At 38.3% G+C, this 14353-nt stretch overlaps 1 protein-coding gene across 1 annotated transcript; it reads left to right on the top strand.

Moving 5' to 3' along the window:
- The first annotated feature begins 6734 nt into the window (after positions 1-6734).
- LOC113561441 (alpha-mannosidase 2-like) lies at positions 6735-13775 on the top strand. Its single transcript, XM_026974658.1, has 3 exons — positions 6735-6857; positions 12503-12675; positions 13569-13775. The coding sequence occupies exons 1-3, from the start codon at positions 6774-6776 to the stop codon at positions 13759-13761; spliced, it is 450 nt and encodes a 149-aa protein (XP_026830459.1). The 5' UTR covers positions 6735-6773; the 3' UTR covers positions 13762-13775.
- The last annotated feature ends 578 nt before the right edge of the window (positions 13776-14353 follow it).

The following is a 14353-nucleotide window of genomic DNA, read 5'->3' as shown; positions in this document are numbered from 1 at the left end:
CACCCTCTGAGTGACCTTCAAAAAAGGTTTTAAAGCGTTTCGGCTCGTTTTATTAAAAAGTTTCGTATAAACAAAAAGAAGTGGGTGCGGGTGGTAAACTCTGAAAGAGGAAAAAGGAGCATCTCCGATGACCTTGAGCCTTGGACATATGTTTAACCCGGCACTCTCCTGAGTGACCTTCAAAAGGTTTTAGGCGTTCGTGTTCATAAAAAGTATAACAAAATACATTTATTGGTTTCGTATGGATTTTCCACCAAGTAACATTGCAGAAGTTTCATCTTTGCTCGTTGGCGTTTGTTTTTTTAAAAAGTATTAACAAAAAAAAGATATCACGCATAGTTTTCAGCCCGCTTCGCGGGGACGGGCAAACCCCTCCCCCCGCCGTGGCCAAGTGTAAGCAAATATTCAGTGTTGATACACCGATGTATACATAATAGAAACGTTCAGACACGTATCCCCGGTCCGGAGATTTCGGGTTCAAAACCCCTCCTCCCCCCCCCCCCCGCCCCGTCCGCAAAAGCCCCGTGCCTTGAAAACCAAGCCGGGATACTCTTTTTTGCGTAATACTGAACAAAACACACCCGAGCAACAGATTGAAAACCTTCTGCATTTATGAGGCGTATTCTGTATATATGTCAACTTCATATCCTTTTCTTTTCTATTTTGAAAAAGTCGACAACTCGCATACGAAATCCGCCACTGAATTATTTTGTTTATAACTTTTTTAATAAACAATGAGCGAGCGGCTAAAACCTTTGTTATATCACTCCAGGAGGGTGACTCTATAATATATCTAATAGTAGGTCATCATCCATGTTGGTGCCTCCGTCTTAAACCTAACTATAATTATCCGGTTGCCTAACAAGGTATTATTAAATCCGCCTGGCCGTTTAGTTTACACTGGGATATCTGATAATCTCGATGGTCGACTAGAAGACCAGTAATCCTCTCGCCGTCCTAAGGAATCCAATTCATCCACTAACGCGCTAACAATTCTTTTAGACTTAAAACATATAAACCATTTGATTTGCACGGAAATTTCAATTAAGTAGAAAATCAAACACTTTACGCGTTTGATAATATAATTAAACCACCAACCACAAAACCCAACAACTTATAAATGTTTGAAATGTCAAACGATTATAAACATCTTGAAAACCCCGGCGGGACAACCGGAAAAAGTGGTTTGAAAAATTTCAAACACTTATTATTTAGAGTTAGAATTATCCGTTATAGAACAGCTCCATACAACATACGCAAAATTGTCATAGATATGCCTACAAAAATATTAGACATTGCAGAGAATGTGAGTTTTTGTCCTACTTCAAAATGTTCCATGGAGCGTTCACAGAAACTGCCTGAAGCCATTATGATGAGAATATTCTAAACATTCCCCGATATATCTCATACAGCACAAATTCTTCTATGATCATTATAGAATAATATCGGCGAGAATGTTTAGAATATTCTCATATAATGCTTCAGAGTGGTTTTTGTGAACCTTTCTCTATTGCTATATTATTTGACACGATAGACAAAAACTCACATTCTCTGAATGTCTATTAAATATTCTGTAGCATATTTTCTATGAAACATTTTGGCGTATGTTTCATGGACTGTTTCTCTATATGTATTTTATAGGATATTCTATATAGAATATTCTAAGGAATAGTGGAAATATTATTAAAAATAAAAATCTATAAGAATATTCAATGTGGAAATCCCCTAATATGTTATATGAAATTCTGAGTACTTACCAAATAACATACCAATAACATTATAGAACATTCATGGAACTGTTTATAAATAATGCTTTTCGAATATCTCCACAGAATATATGGAAAACGATGTTTGTATAGATATCTCCGAATTATTTGTGTTGTATGGCGATGGCGACCCGTAAATAAACCACGTATTTTAATGAATTTTCGTGTACCTTGTGATGTCTTCGATTAAATTATTTGATTACGAACGAATAAAGCTACAGTATCAAAATATAGGGAAATTTCATAACAAACAAAATTTTTTTATAATTATGTGTATAATTATGTTGAGCTTATTACTCTTTATATTCAATTACAAAGTAATCTCTACTGTTATATAAGGTCATTATTGTTGGTGTAGTGCTGGTTTAATTTTACAAACCCAAAATTACCTTTTTTTAAAAAAAAGGTACCCAAAAAACGCCCAAGATACGCGCACTGAAGTTCTTCAAAAAAGGACTTACAAAACTTAATGATATGAACAAATTGCGCCAACTACAATGGTATTTTATGCAAGATCAGAACATCTTAATACTTTATTATTACTTTTGGCCGATATTCACTGTTGATTCCTGAATTTAAGCCATCTTAAAAAATACATTGATGAAGAGTATTTGGAACTCCAATCATACAGCGGTAGATTAGATCGCTTAAGACATTACTTCAGATCGTCTGGATAAGAATGGACTATGAGAATTACTAGCCTTTATATTAAAAAATAAAGGAATAATGAATATAAGCAGATATTTTTATACGAATAAATTTTTAATACATAGAAATAGGCTTGGTAGTCCGAAAGGCCCACCCTTCCATTGTGAGAACTTTTACAGTATATAGTCTCAGTACATCAATATTCAAGCGCCAATGTCGAAGGTTTCATGTGCGGCTTTTTTAAAGGTTTCCCAAAAAAAATATTTTGACAAATTATTTTCGCTTAATTAGATTTTTAAACGACTTACCTCCATTTCGATGAAACTGGGTAAAAACCTTCTTTGATGGTCAAAACGACAAGCCCCTTTAAAAGATTTTTTGCGACTAATATGGAAAGATCATTTTTCACCATCCAAATACCAGAAACAGGAATTTGACTATATACTCTTATATATTTTAATGTTATATGAAAAAGCTATTAATGAGTTATAATTATAATGAAAGGAGTAATTATTTACCAATAACCAGATGAACAAGACGAAGCACGACATAATAACGGAACTACAGCCTATTCTATTATTAAAATATTATTCGATATAAAAATAATTCTGCCTTAATATTATTATGTCATTAATGTTTTAATATGAACAGAGGCCTAGTATTCATAGTCCATTTTATTCCAGACATCTAAAAAATGTCTTAAGATGCTACATTACGACTGTGATTGTTTAAATATCTCTATTAATGTACTTAGAAGGTCCTTAAATCAGAATCAACAATGAATATCGGGCCAAAAGTAATAATAAAGTAATTAGCATTTTTCTCGCGTTGCAAAATACCCATTTGTATTGGCGCAATTGTGTTTCATATCATTAGTTTTGCTAGAAGCTCCCTTTTTTGAAAAGAAACTTCAGGCGCGTATACGTTGGCGCTTTCTTTGTCCCTTTTTTTAAAAAAGGTAATTTTGTTTGATTCACCACATTTGTAGTTAAATATGTTATTCTTTTTATAATATAATGAGGCAAAGATAAAATAAGATGATAAAAAGCCCATAGTCCCTGTCAGTCCAAGCGTTTTTTTTTTTTTAAAAAGTATTAACTTAACAATATTTCCTATTTCTAAAAGAGGCGTGTTAATTCCCGTGAAGTTTTTTTATCGAAATAGTTGAGGCCTTCCTTTCCGGGATGCTGATTGGTTTGTTCCCTCTCCGCTTGTTCCTCGAACTTTTTCCGTGTGACTTGATACTTCGTGTGCGAATGCCAGAAATGGTCAGTGGCTGTCCAGTGCGTTTTTTATATTGACAATTTTTATTTATTATTTCTTAGGAACGCTTGATGGAAAACGGGCATGTCCAATTCTGACAAATTGAATTGATAAACACGACTGAAATAATAAATATAAACACCTTTAACGCCTGCCTTTTTTTAAATAGGGATTTGTGTTATTTATTAAGTATAATAATAATAATAGATGAATATTATTATTCGGAAACATTATTAATATTGAAAAATAAAATATGCGTATATATAATAAAAGACCCGTATCAGTGTGATAGATATAAATCTACAAAAAGCTTTAATGCAAACAGTAATTATATAAAATATAAAAAATTAGAAAGCTATAGATTTGCCGCCCTCTAATATTTTTTGCCCCAACATGTGTGCAATACTTTAAATGTGCCAAAATTATATTTAATAGTGCAATAATTTTACTTTTTTAAAATTATTCGTAAAATTTGTTTATATGATATCCAATGAACCTAAAAAAAGACGTTCTGTTCATATTATTCCACTCGCGCCCGTGTTGTTAATATATTATTTAATTATATTATAAGTTCATTATAAATGTTAATTTGTTTTGTGAAAACGTTAAAATAATTGTTATGAATACTGTAAGGGTTTTTGGCATTTTCCCCTGTACCCTTGCAAAAAATGTCTGGTATTTCTGTTTATTTGCCAAATAAAATATTTTGGTTACCATAAAAAATTTTTTTATGTACATGCCCCTTTTTTTTTTTTAATATTAATTTAAATTTCTTTATTGAATATATGACATACATAACATATATATATATGGGGTTGGCCCAAGGCCAAAAATAATTGCGTTTTTTTTATAAAATAAAGGCGAATTTTCATGGAACAAAAACTTTATTAAACAATATATTGTCCATTTTGTTTGATTATCTTTTGCCATTTTTCAGGCAACTTCAAGATTCCGCGCTCAAAAAAGTTCTTATCTTTTTCAAAAAACAATTCCAACAACGATTTGATATCCTCATCAGCAGTAAAGGTTTTACCATTCAAGGCGTTTTGCAAAGAACGAAACAAATGGTAATCTGATGGTGCCAGGTCTGGCGAATATGGTGGATGTGGTAACACATCCCATCCAAGCTGCAACAATTTTTCGAGTGACCAAACTTGTACGTGGTCTAGCGTTATCATGGTGAAACACAACACCTTTGCGATTCACCAATTCTCGACGTTTCTGTTTGATGGCATCATTTAATTTATCCAGTTGACGACAGTATACGTCTGAATTAATGGTTTGATTCCTTGCAAGCAGCTCAAAATATACCTTTAAAGTCCACCAGACTGACAGCATAATCTTTCTTTGGTGAATATCTGCTTTTCAAGTGCTTTCAGCAGGTTCATCACGCTTGCTCCACGATCTTTTTCGTTTGACGTTGTTGTAGACGATCCATTTTTCGTCGCCTGTTATCATACGTTTCAAAAATCGATCATTTTCCTCACGTTTCAAAAGAGAATCGCAGATGTCAATACGCTTAGTGAGATGAATTTCTTTGAGCTCATGGTACCCAAATATCGAGCTTACTAATGTATCCAAGTCGTTTTAAATGGTTTTCAACACTCGATTTCGATATGTTAAGATTCTCAGCAATCTCTCGTGTCGTTAAACGCCGATTCGAATCGATCAGTGCCTTTATTTTGTCATCATCAATTTCGATTGGCCTTCCTGAGCGTGGTGCATCTTTCACATTAAAATCTGCAGATCGAAATTTAGTAAACCAATTTTGACACTGCCGCAGTTTTAAAGCATCTTCGCCATATACATCACATAACTTTTTATGAGCTTGCACAGCGTTTTTCCCTTTTCGGAAGTAATAAAACAAAATATGGAAAATGTTCTTTTTGATTTTCCATTTTGAAATCGACGGCAAAAACAATTGTTAACGAAATCGTGTACTTTCTTTTTGTAAAACAAGCTTGAACTGTGAGTTGTTAACCTACATAATGAATTTGGTTTAGAATGAAGTTAGTTACATTTCAAGACATGTATATCCATCTATTGGAAAAAACGCAATTACTTTTTGGCCAACCCAATATTAAGCGCAACATGAGCAGTCGCGGCACGTTGCCTATCACCTGAGATCAGCGAAGAAAATCCCACTCAGTGCTCGGAAGGTGCTTTGCGGTGCTTTCGTGTAAGGTCAATCGTCGACGTGATCGTAGCTTTGCTACCCGTGCGTTTACCTTATCAGCGAGGTATCGCGTCAAAACTATTACCGCGATAAAGCTGTTATTAACACGAGACGAATGGACGAAACGGCACACGCGAAATCACGACAGAGATGAGAGTCTACATCCATAGACATGTACATAAGTCTATGTCTACGTCAGCTAGATATATTTAATTGATCGATTATTTATTAGGTTATTAACTAAGTAATTAGGTCGCGTCCAGATAGCGATGAATCAAACTCAATGCATACTTATAACAGCACAACATAGCTTGTCGTATATTAATTTTGTATTGTAGCAGGATAGGCAGCCTTTAAAAAACAAAATTCCCTGTTTTCAGCATTGCCTTTGTTGAATCATTATTTAGACGCGACCCGGATTACTTAGTTAATGACTTATTACTTTGACAACAATTCTACGCTATGTACGGATAGATAGAAGTATCGTCCTGCGTGTCAAATCTGCGAAGAGACGAATATATGCGATGTAGTAAACGAGATTCTAGAAGGAATTTACCTTTTAATGAGTCGCTCGGAAGATGCAACTTGCAGCAATTTTACAACGTCCATTTACAAGTAATAAATGCGAAACGGAGTTAACCAGGAGTTAAAAGCGGGAGTCTCATTACTTTCGCCAACATGAAATCACTAATTGAACGAGATTCCGCGAGGAATGTAAATTAAAGCGGCATATTTGTGAAGCGTTTCTCGAAGACACGTGCAGCAGTTTCGCAACATCTCTTAAAAGTGATACTTTTCATTTCCCGGCTTGTAGAGCACCCGGCAGTCGCGGAATTTACGTCTTTCCGTCTTCACCCGTTGCTCGAGGCTAGCCAGGAAATTTCTCACGTTTGCTCATTTTCTTGTTGCAGCCCTCGTGGATGCGAAGTCGAGAATATTGGGACGACAGTTTTGAGGCGCGTTTCGCGGAGCTGCGGAAGGATCCGACGAGACCGCCGTTAAAGGTAAGCTAATTAACCGTTGAAGTACTTGTACGCAAACATGCAGGATAAAACGTGCAAAAACTTGCAGGATTGCAATTGGAAGTATTACGTTGTGTATAAGTTTCCATTAAAAAAATTAAGTTAATCTTGACCTTACCTTGGCAATCCAAGATCAAACTAAGGCTAGTAAATAGACCTTTTTAAACTACAACTTTCTTCTGAAACATTTTTTTTCGAAAACTTGATCCCTCCAAGTTATTGATCCGGGTTTCGATCGTTTTGGAATATCCTCTATGTTACACTCCAATAAATGGCATTTTTGTAATATGACGAACGAACAGGGAAAGAATTATATTAAAAGATTGTCGCACACGAGACACGGAGAGAAAGTGCAAGCCGATATAAATAAGGGGGAATTGTCTGAAGCAAAAATTTTTGAGATATCCGCGCTCACGCGAGATCTCTTCTCTTCACGGTTGCCGTTAATGCGAAAGAGAAGATTTACGACCCCGGGGGGTGTAAAAAGCTCGTCCAACGCGATTCCCCTGAGAGAATCATGAAATCGCGAAGGAGCCCTTGTTTACGACGCTATAAAGCATCTCGATCTTTCGGGTTACCCTCGCTTGATCCGCTCATGGCGGGCGTTCGCTTGAATTTACGGCATTTAAATTTCCAATCATATTGTTCCTTTGATTCTCACATGCCATTATAAGCATATTTGAATGTCGATAATGCGCCATTTATAGCTCGACAGTTGACTCTGTGCTTGTAAAAAATGACAGTTATGGCGTTCTTATTTTATTGTTGTATTATTATATATATAATGCAATAATTATAATACACACAAGACTATATTAACTATAAGATGATAAAATGATGATATCAGTAGATAATTATTGACACATTCTAGTGATTCTTCTGCGAAAATACGCCAGTTTGTATTGCAGTTAAACATCATCTTTCTTTCTATAAAGTGCGATAAATTATAAATTACGTATCCGTTTGATCCGCCTACAAAATTATGCAGCGAAAGTCCGTCTGTTTACTTATTTACTGACTGGAAACACGGTTCTGCGGGTGTACACTCGTAAAAAATCCCTTCCTTTACGCCGAGAATACACTCCGGGCGCTGTTAATCCCGTATGTTGCGGTTTTCGGGCAAAACCTTTGTACAGCTCCTATTAACTATCATCCCTAGACCCATGGTGGTTTGCTCTTGACGAGACAACTAACGGAATCGTTTGATCAAAGGTCACGAACAACTTCTCTATTACGATCCCGACGATTGCAATTTTGCAAATAAGAGGGAGAGCCATGTTGAAACGGGTAAACGTTTACCAAAAGTACTATTGGATGAATATTTGTGCGTTTGCGCTAAAAGTTTGCTGCTTGGTACAGCATAATTGCTTTCCTGACGCCGAATATATACTCGGCTTTATTTGCTCCGCTCTACTGTATCTCTCAAAAAGAAAATTCCTCGGAAAACGTAATATTCGGTCTCGGCGTTCGTCGTCGTTTGCCAATATCCAGAATCGAGGAAACCTGGAATCCCAACTGGGTCGTCATCATCAGGAAAATACTCGTCCGGTTCGTCGTTCCGTCGTGATGTTAATCCTTAGGATTACAGAATTCTCGGGTACCACTGGATGTCGGAGCGAAGTGTTTGACCACCCGCCCGACACCCGATCGTACCGAACCCCCGTCAAACGAACCGATTCCCACCGGATGCATACGCTCTTTAGAGCAGGCAGAGTGCTGCGATCTCTATCACCCATTTACTCTCTCCCCCCTCCGTTCCCTATCTGCCTCAGTCTCATATAGAATTACATGTATATCAAATATAACTAATAAGTTTCCCTCTAATATATCACAAACGTAAAAATATTAGGACTGCCTTTGATATTTTTGTTCTCCATGTGATAGAATCCCACCAAGATCCATAAACGCTCATTTTTTTCACTGCGGTAAGACTTTGAAATAATTTCTATTCTCACTGTCCTAATAGACAAATCTAAATCAAAATTATATGCGTATCCATTAGAAAACAATTGATCGTTACTCTCCCTCTCTCTTCTTGTCACCCCTTCCTCCCTCCTTCTTCCTCCCATCTTCTATCTCTCAATCTCTCTTCTCCTTCTTTCTCCAAGATCTTCGTCACCTATCCTATCCAATTCAGTATAAAGGGATTTCAATGAATTTGACAATACCGGCTCATCAGTCTATTGTCCTGGCAACACAATAGCATGAACGGCGGTAACGGCAGTTATTCTTTGGAAAACATGTGCAACAATGATAAACGATCGACGCGATTTCGTAGATGAGATGCATTGAATGCATCCCGAGGGTCGAGGACTAGGAATATCCTTTCGGATCTGAATTCTCTCGGCATGGAGATTTCAGAGGGTATCCGTCGAGCACTAGAAGGGACAGTTCTCTCTGGCAAATCTCAAAGTTTATCATGCTGTGTGCTGTCATGCACATCATGATTGGTACCAACGCGAAATATCGGATTCATCGATACATGCATTTCCTCCTTTCTCTTCAGTATTACCTGCAATATGTACTTTTCGATGGACCGTTAAAATATTAAAACTTGATGTGCGCGTTCTAGTTTCCTCCATATTATTTGCTCTTTTGGCCGCATTGTTTATTCGCTCGAGCACTATTTCGTCCACGATCGATATATAAATAGCACGACCCGGCGATTTGCATTCCGAGTTCTCCAAACCTAGTACATATGGAAGCCGCTCTCCACTTGAGAAAATACTTAGGAATATTTGCATTTTCCGGATGGCTACGAGAAACGAACTGCACTTTTACTTGATATTGTTTCCCCTGAAATCCTAGTAAACTCGTGGCCATGTAATAAAATGGTTGTATACATGCGCCAACGAAAAGTGCTCGGTGTTGCGATTAAGGGCGATAACGGTGATCCCGACAAAGTCATGATAGCACAGTGACAAAGGACGTGGGGCATCGTATGCACGCGCAATAGGTGAGGAAACTGGATCTCAGGGTCTACTACAACTCGATGCACCACGGCCGGATCGGCGAAGACGAGAAAGGGCAAAAGGCCAGGGGTGCATTAAAGGGGCGCTATGACCCGATGCGCTTGTCTCATGCATACCAATAAGCCTTTATCCACGCTCTGTCCTTGCATATAGAAACGAGTATAGTGCTCGCCTGTAGTTTGTTGACAACTTTGCTTATTTGTCTCGTGAAATAGATACCACCATAGCTACGCCGTTTGATTCTTGCCTCATAAGTAAGATTAGGATCTCTGATATTTTTAGTAAAACGTTCCATATGTGTGTTTATTATGTAAGCATCTTGAGACAAATTTATCCCCAAAAGTAAACGCACGTAGAAAGTCTGAATTTCGTAACAGACAATAGCGTTGCCCGTCATCATAGAAAGACACACCACCCGATCTGGTGAAATGTATTTTATCAACGTGAAGGCTCGCTTGCCAATTTGGGAGCGCATTTCGCGCAAAAGAACACTTCAATTCGCCTGCGTAGTGAGCGTAAAATGAAATTAAGGCCGACGCGAATTTGATCAGCGACGGTGGTAGCCACGATGGCAACGGTGACGGTGACGGATGGTAGAGCTGAAATCTCGGTTAAAATGTGGAACTCGAATGGTACGCATAGAGGGGTGACGACGGTTCCCGCTGTGAGTTGATTACCGTTTTAAAAGATTTAAAAGAATTTGTGCCGGCCTTGTATAGCTTGCAAATCAAATATCCAGCTGGCTTCGCCAACGTGCTGTCATTCATGAACAGCCCTGCGAGATTTCATCTGTCTTCTCGAAATCCATAGGCTTATATTTGCAAGCAAAACTCGAATATTTGGAAAAATTATTGGGTTGGCCAAAAAGTAATTGCGTTTTTTTCCAATAGATGGACGTACATGTCTTGAAATGTAACTAACTTCATTCTAAACCGCAAATTCATTATGTAGGTTAACAACTCACAGTTCAAGCTTGTTTTACAAAAAGAAAGTACACGATTTCGTTAACAATTGTTTCTTTGCCGTCGATTTCAAAATGGAAAATCAAAAAGAACATTTTCCTCATATTTTGTTTTGTTACTTCCGAAAAGGGAAAAACGCTGTGCAAGCTCATAAAAAGTTATGTCATGTATATGGCGAAGATGCTTTAAAACTGCGGCAGTGTCAAAATTGGTTTACTAAATTTCGATCTGCAGATTTTAATGTGAAAGATGCACCACGCTCAGGAAGGCCAATCGAAATTGACGATGACAAAATAAAGGCACTGATCGATTCGAATCGGCGTTTAACGACCCGAGAGATTGCTGAGAATCTTAACATATCGAAATCGAGTGTTGAGAACCATTTAAAACGACTTGGATACATTAGTAAGCTCGATATTTGGGTACGACATGAGCTCAAAGAAATTCATCTCACTAAGCGTATTGACATCTGCGATTCTCTTTTGAAACGTGAGGAAAATGATCGATTTTTGAAACGTATGATAACAGGCGACGAAAAATGGATCGTCTACAACAACGTCAAACGAAAAAGATGGTGGAGCAAGCGTGATGAACCTGCTGAAAGCACTTGAAAAGCAGATATTCACCAAAGAAAGATTATGCTGTCAGTCTGGTGGGACTGTGTATTTTGAGCTGCTTGCAAGGAATCGAACCATTCATTCAGACGTATACTGTCGTCAACTGGATAAATTAAATGATGCCATCAAACAGAAACGTCGAGAATTGGTGAATCGCAAAGGTGTTGTGTTTCACCATGATAACGCTAGACCACGTACAAGTTTGGTCACTCGTGAAAAATTGTTGCAGCTTGGATGGGACGTGTTACCACATCCACCATATTCGCCAGACCTGGCACCATCAGACTACCATTTGTTTCGTTCTTTGCAAAACTCCTTGAATGGTAAAACCTTGACTGCTGATGAGGATATCAAATCGTTCTTGGAATTGTTTTTTGCTGAAAAAGATAAGAACTTTTTTGAGCGCGGAATCTTGAAGTTGCTTGAAAAATGGCAAAAGATAATCAAACAAAATGGACAATATATTGTTTAATAAAGTTTTTGTTTCCCATGAAAAATTCGCCTTTTATTTATATAAAAAAAACGCAATTACTTTTTGGCCAACCCAATAGCTATTGGATTTTCCCAACTTGATGCAAATGACAAAAGGAGAGGTAAATTTCAATTTGTGAACATGGAGACGTCTCAAACAGCACAAGCTTATCGGCAATAATACGTAATAAATCTCGCGAATTGTGTTGGGCACGATGTTGCTTCTCACGTCATATTTGAATTATTAACTCGCTACGGTGGTACGTGTATCAATTACGTGATATTGACGTGGTTGTTCCGCTGTTCACGTCATTATGGGACAGCTATTACAGCCAAGTTATCTAGGACCCGCACATGTACCTATCAAAGTTTTCTCTTTGCCTTTACGTGAATAAGTAAACCAAAAGGTATTCGAGTCGAGTTTCGTAATTTCCGCACTTGAACCGAAATTCCTAATTGCCGCAATTTGCTGTAAATTAGGAAAATTGCAGAATAGGTGAGATATATGAAAACAACATTAAGTTGCACGAACTTTCCTGCATATCGTTATCTGTGACACGTTTCTATAATACGACTCACGACAGTATTGCGTTTCTCTTTTCCAGGTTATCCTTGTGCCTCACAGTCACACCGATCCGGGATGGCTGAAGACATTCGAACAATACTTTCACAGTTCCACGAGAAGCATCCTGAATAATATGGTCTCGAAACTGCAGCAATGGCCGAACATGACCTTTATCTGGAGCGAAGTATCATTTCTATCGCTGTGGTGGGACAGGTGATTAATAGATAATTATTAACTTTGCGAAAAAACTTTTTGCAAAGGAATACTGAATATCTAATGACATTGAAATTGAAATATTCTTTTTATCCTTGCGCCTTTCGAAAATTCCAGTTTGCGATATAAAGACGGTCAGTCATTTTTTATAACGACTCTAAACTCTGAGAATATAGTACATCGCGAACTTATATCGGTATGCATCGCACGTTTTTGGTCCCCATAAAAAATTTATTATGTCAGTGCCGGCGTAGTTTAAGCAGACCCGCGTCGAGAAAGGCTCATCCCCAAAACGCCCCGACTTGGCTCGGGGAGTAACCACCTTAGCTTTAGTGACCTTAAACCAACCACTAGCCACCGAGGTGTGTGTGTGTGTGTGTGTGTGAGAGAGAGAGAGAGAAACGTATAACAGGTAGAATCCGTGGCGGCTTTATGACCGACATAAACGACGTAATGTGGAAACCACCTTCGAATAGGGAACGTTATGTAGGTCGTACATAACACTCGGACGCACAAATCACCTAAATCCTAGTCGGCTGAAATGCGACGGCAACGATAAATATGATTTGCAATCCCCGAATCGCGTGATAGGTAGTATAAAACAAGCGCGGCAGGTCTGAGTCACGCGAAAATGATTAAATTTACCGTAGAAATCCAAATCAAACAGAATCGATCGTTTTACAGGTGCAGCACAGCTGTTGCACGATATAAATTCATCTGTGAATAATCTTCGTCTGTACGTTGATCGATGAATTTGAAGTAGATCCCGTTTCAGTCAAAATTGATGTTTCATGTTTGGAAGGATATTTTATCTGATCTTTGACGGATTGAATTTTGTTTTACGGCAATACATTGCTTCGATATCTCGTACATTGTATCGATTTCATTTGCAGTGCTCACCCGACGAAGAAGATGGTCGTGAAAAAATTAGTCAAGGATGGTCGACTAGAGATGACCACCGGAGGATGGGTAATGACCGACGAAGCGACTACTCACATTTACGCCATGTTGGATCAACTCATTGAGGGTGAGTACTTGAACTTTCTCACAAACTCAACGTATATAAAAATACATATGATTAAATAAAATAAGTAGTAAAATGAAAAACGATGCGAACGCGTAATTATGAGCTCGGAGTGCTGCTTGAACTATGCAAGAAGAAACGTGAAATGGAAGGAATGCGTAAAGGGTGCAATGCATGACGAGCAAGGATGTTCCCTTCCTCTCGGCACCGTAAAAATCAGTCGGCACTTTGAAATACTCCATCGACCGGCAAAAGGATGTCGGAATTCCGGCCACCGATAGATACGTAACTGGGATATCCCTGTCGTTTGCTATCCAAACGTCGGCCGACAGGAAGCAATAAGGATACCGCGCCGATGTGCACGCGGAAGGAAGAAGATTCGAGTGGATGGAAAGGATTTCTCTCTCTCTCTCTGGATCTTCTGCCACGCAGAGGGGGGGCGGGAGGAGAGAGAGTAATAAGACGGCGGGTGCAAGCGGGTTTCTCAACGGAAAATTGCTCTCCACCACGTCGTCGTCTCCTCCGTCCTCCCTAGAAGCCGTCTGATTACGACCACCCTCTCTCCCCTCTTCTGTCTCCTTCCCTCCGCGTCGCAATGAAGGGAAAAGGATCCTCCGGCCCGGTTTAATGTTACCACGAAAGATTTTACTCGCT

Source organism: Ooceraea biroi, chromosome 13 (assembly GCF_003672135.1).
Source record: "Ooceraea biroi isolate clonal line C1 chromosome 13, Obir_v5.4, whole genome shotgun sequence".
In the NCBI taxonomy this organism is placed as follows: domain Eukaryota; kingdom Metazoa; phylum Arthropoda; class Insecta; order Hymenoptera; family Formicidae; genus Ooceraea; species Ooceraea biroi.
This window is presented reverse-complemented; position numbering and strand designations above follow the sequence as displayed.